This window comes from Punica granatum, unplaced genomic scaffold (genome assembly GCF_007655135.1).
Source record: "Punica granatum isolate Tunisia-2019 unplaced genomic scaffold, ASM765513v2 Contig00342, whole genome shotgun sequence".
Classification (NCBI taxonomy): Eukaryota; Viridiplantae; Streptophyta; class Magnoliopsida; order Myrtales; family Lythraceae; genus Punica; species Punica granatum.
In genome coordinates, this window is record NW_022204291.1 from 4,486 (window position 1) to 8,729 (window position 4,244).

Here is a 4,244-nt window from a genome sequence, read left to right on the forward strand (position 1 = left end):
AAAGGCGGCAGCACAGCAGCAGCAAAGGGGCAGCGCGCAGCTGGAGATCAAACCTCGATCGGTACATCAACGAACTCCGATTGGGACGAAATTTTGACAGCAGCTTCACAACACGTGGGGCTAACTTCTGAACGGTCAGAATTTCTATTCGAGCTCTGTAGGTGCTGTTTCAGCTGATTTTGTGAACCACCCGGTGTGGGTGACGAATTTAGTATTTGGGTGATCCAAGAGAGTGTTTCTCTTGAGTTTGGTGATCCAAGGGTTTACCCTTGATGAAAGACATTGTATAACCTTCATAGTGGATCGTTGATTCGGAGTTGGTCCCGTGGTTTTTCCCCACATTGGGGTTTTCCACGTAAAATTCTTGGTGTTGTTTTACTTTACTGCTTGTTGGTTGATTTGATTAGTTCCTATCTCGATTACACTAGAAGGGGAGGAAGATTAATCGCTGCGTTATTGTTTGGTTGAGTACATCCCTAACCCCCAACAAAAGCTTACGGATAGGGGCAAAAAAAAAATCAATCTTTACTGACAAAATTCATCAATAACAAATTCCAAGATCAGAAGGGGAAAAAGGAAAGCTGCGACGACAAGTTCTTCTTCATCTGCTTATCACCGAAAAATGGAGCAGATGGCACAGAGTAGAAAGATGCCGGAAAAATTGAATCACCAGATATTAACTAACACCTTGATGTTACCGTCTGGTTTCATTCACTACCAATCACCTTTATTTTGGCAAATATTAGTCTAGAAGGAACGGACCCTGCAGAACAGGCATGTCCAATGCCTGCAAAACATCCTTAAACTAAAAATCCCGAGTTTGTCTTGTTGAACCGTCGACTAACTTGTAGCACACTCTACAAGTTGTTTGATCGGTCTGGTCCCCTCATCAAACTCATAATTGAAACCCGATACTACGTCATCCCCGACAATCTCACCGAGGTCTTCCTTGACCCACTTCCTCTTGTTGAATTCCCCGAAATCGGGGCAACACCTCCAGCGGGTAAAGACTCTTGGTTCTAGGCCTCTAGTAATCCCACCCCGGTCACTAGACTATACAAGGCAGCTATAAGAGGTAGCACACAGCCAGCTTTGTATCGCTGGAGGCATCCAATATAATTGGAGCGGCCATGGCCTCTCCACCGGGATGACACAACAAATCGACTTATGCACAAATCGAGACTTGGTCCAAATTTTTTCCTCTTTTCAGGCCGACCAAATTTTTTCCTCTCTTCATGCCAGAAACAGAGAAAATCAACTTGTGTTCTCCGCTATTCGGATTACTGCAATGCAGCTTTTATTTTGTTAAAAACCGGTTTCATTACAACAATTAAAACAACAATACTGAGATTGAATAGACAGCAATCTCCGTATTGCTACTTTCATGTCTTGAAAAAGTACCTATAGCTTCACCGTGGAATATACTCCCTAACCTTAGAAACCCTACGTGGTTTTCGTTTTTTCGATTGAAAAATTTATTACCACTTGATTTGGAAATAACGTATACATTAATAATTAGAGATAGTAATATATTCACTCATGCATACATTACACTTACAAGATGGCGACTCTAATCTAAAAAGAAATAATTTCTATGCAATCATAAGAGTAAGTATACGGTTTATTGCCCTGGGATTGTAGTTTAATTGATCAATAACATTGTGTCTATGCTTCAAAAACAAACGTTTTGATTCCCAGATCGGAAGGGAAAAAGGAAAGCTGCGACAAGAAGTTGGTCTTCATCTCCTCGTAACAGATGGCACAGAGTAGAGAGACGCAGAAAAAAATCGAATGACTCATCGGACATCTTGATGTTGCTGTGCGATCTTATTCACTAATTCTTCTCTCACCTTTATTTAGGCAACTTATAGTCTTGACGGAAAAGAACCTACAAAACAGGCATATCCAATGCCTGCAAAACATCCTTAAACTCGAAATCCCGAGTTTGTTTGTTGAACCGTTCAACCAACTTGTAACGCTCATCATTCAGATAGAATGACTGAGCCGTCTCCATGAGCCACTCTGCCTCCTCATCGCCCAGCTTGCTAGTGAATACAATATCTCCTCGAATGAGCACCAAGTCTTTACTCTCTGCAAATTCCGTGTAGTAAGTGACTGTGCAGTAGGGAGCTGCTTGAGTTCCCCTTGCTTTGTAATCTTCAAGACCCGTGAAAAGAATGTGTGGCATCTGCACTGCAAGAAAAAGCAGTTCAATTCAAATCTCGGTAAAATCCAGTCACATATGCCACTCACAAGGCCAACCCTAGGTTCATGAATATCTAAGGTTTCATCGCACCCTGACTATGGCCCCGACTAACCATCTTTCCCTGTTCCAACCCTTGGATTTCAACTGTTGGAGATTCAACGGCGAAGTTCTGAGGGAGATAGTCACCCCAGGACCATAGAATTTTCTCATCACATCTCTGTCTACTCCTTCAACCACTCACTGAACCACCTCAGGTGTTTCATTCAGTAAATCTCGTCAGTCTGAATTGTCAACATTTAGCTTAGTTTTATCCCTCCCAACAGGACTTATGGATCTATTTCGAGGTTCATGGCTAGACAAATAATGCTGATATGTATTTGCTAATAGGTTCATCCGTATGCTGGACGTAAAGTCAATTTATAGACCAAACCTTGAACAAACATCGTACTGTAACCACTTCCTCGCCATAAAGGGACAACAAAGTACCGGCTGCAAGATAGGGAGAAAAGTAAAGAATAAGGTTCAGATATAGCAACAAAACCACATACTCTGGGCATCTTTCAAGACATTACCAGTCAACGGCTCTGTGCTCCAGTAGCCGAAAGAGTTTTGCTTTCATGGACGCACCAATATGACCTCTTCCCAGGTGATACTGAGGTGAAGAAAAGTTTAGCATTAAAACCATTAAAATGGCAAACTGCATCAGAGTCGGTACATTGACTGCTAGAGAGTGAGAAGATGGAAGTGGCAACACCAAAATGCTATCATCATTGGACAAGCGCGTGCCTATCCAGCAAAATGAAAACAATATCTACCATGGAAATGAGCAAAAAAAGTTTGATCTTCAACTAACCAAATTGTCTTTTCAGTCACAACTTCTCATCACAAAAGTTCTACTCGAGTAGTCTAAACAACATTTCTGTACCACATTTGTTCAAACCAGTTGCAATCAAATTCTAATCTTCAGCAAGACAAACGTCCCTACTGTAATCATTCCCTAATCAGCCATTACATATGTCACATATTTGACATATCAGACGACAGCTTCCTGATCAAATTTTCACTGAACAGAACTAAATGCACCATTTGCCGAACCGAAACCCACAATTGCAGAACTGCCATGAACGTCAGCGTAGTAAGGAAAAGTTCAAAATGAGAAAGGGTTGTGAGAAGTTACGTCATCCCAAGCAGAAGCAATGTCCTCGGCTGATCGATTCCTCAACCGCTCGACATCAACAATGGAATCCAACGGCTTTGGCTGCAATGGCGTGAACCCAGTCGCAAATCTCGAGTACCCTCTGCATGAACCGATCGAACTCCATTTAAGGAGATCTCCTGGAACCGCCTGCGGCTTCCGTATCTGTGAAGACACAGCGGGCAAGTAGCATTTTGGGGCAATGGAGCCAGATGGCGATGGCAATGGCCTCGGTGAATGGTTTACAAGGGCTTCCAGTGAGGCCGCCAGGGACTTCGGAGACCTCCACCGCCGCATTGTGGAGAGATCGAGGGCGAATAAGCAGAACCTTTTGCTGTCGAGACTTCTCTCGGGACTTTCGTCGAACACCTGATGAGGGGGTCTGTTTCCTCTGGAGTCCGACGTTAACAGGGCTGTTGAAGTGATACAGAAAGCGACAATGGCAGTATTTGAGTAAATAGGCAATTTCATTCCTGATTTTTGCAAGTTGCGTCAATTTCGTCCCTGACTTTATACATTTACATCAATTTCGACCCTGACTTTACACATTTGCATCAATTTAGTCCCTAACTTGAAGGTTACATCAAATTGGTCATTCACTTTGCACGGTTACATCAATTTAGTCCCTGACTTTACGCAATTACATCAGTTAGTAGTACTGTTGCATCAATTTGATCCTTTTTTGGGGTGGATGCATCGATCTGATCCTAATGCGACATCAATTTGGTCCCTTACTACATCAATTTGGTCTCACCGTTAAGTTTTAATGGTTACGGTGTTAAACAGTGAAAAATGTTATATCAATTTGATCCTCGTGCTACATCAAATTAGTCCCTCGACCAT

At 42.6% G+C, this 4,244-nt stretch overlaps 1 protein-coding gene across 1 annotated transcript; it reads right to left on the reverse strand.

Annotated features, from left to right (window-relative positions):
* Positions 1 to 1,576: 1,576 nt before the first annotated feature.
* LOC116190178 lies at positions 1,577 to 3,872 on the reverse strand. The gene is made up of 4 exons (XM_031519837.1): positions 3,384 to 3,872; positions 2,779 to 2,858; positions 2,637 to 2,695; positions 1,577 to 2,193 (listed from the first exon to the last, which is right to left on the reverse strand). The coding sequence occupies exons 1-4, from the start codon at positions 3,870 to 3,872 to the stop codon at positions 1,889 to 1,891; spliced, it is 933 nt and encodes a 310-aa protein (XP_031375697.1). The 3' UTR covers positions 1,577 to 1,888.
* Positions 3,873 to 4,244: the final 372 nt, after the last annotated feature.

What these genes read in the sequence shown, in the direction of transcription:
- LOC116190178 (XM_031519837.1), bottom strand. Translation starts at nt 3,872, where the DNA reads ATGAAATTGCCTATTTACTCAAATACTGCCATTGTCGCTTTCTGTATC. An exon ending in GAGCACAGAGCCGTTGACTG is followed by an intron (nt 2,696 to 2,778) that starts GTAATGTCTTGA and finishes CCTATCTTGCAG; the next exon opens with CCGGTACTTTGTTGTCCCTT. An exon ending in CAGTACGATGTTTGTTCAAG is followed by an intron (nt 2,194 to 2,636) that starts GTTTGGTCTATA and finishes TTTTTCTTGCAG; the next exon opens with TGCAGATGCCACACATTCTT.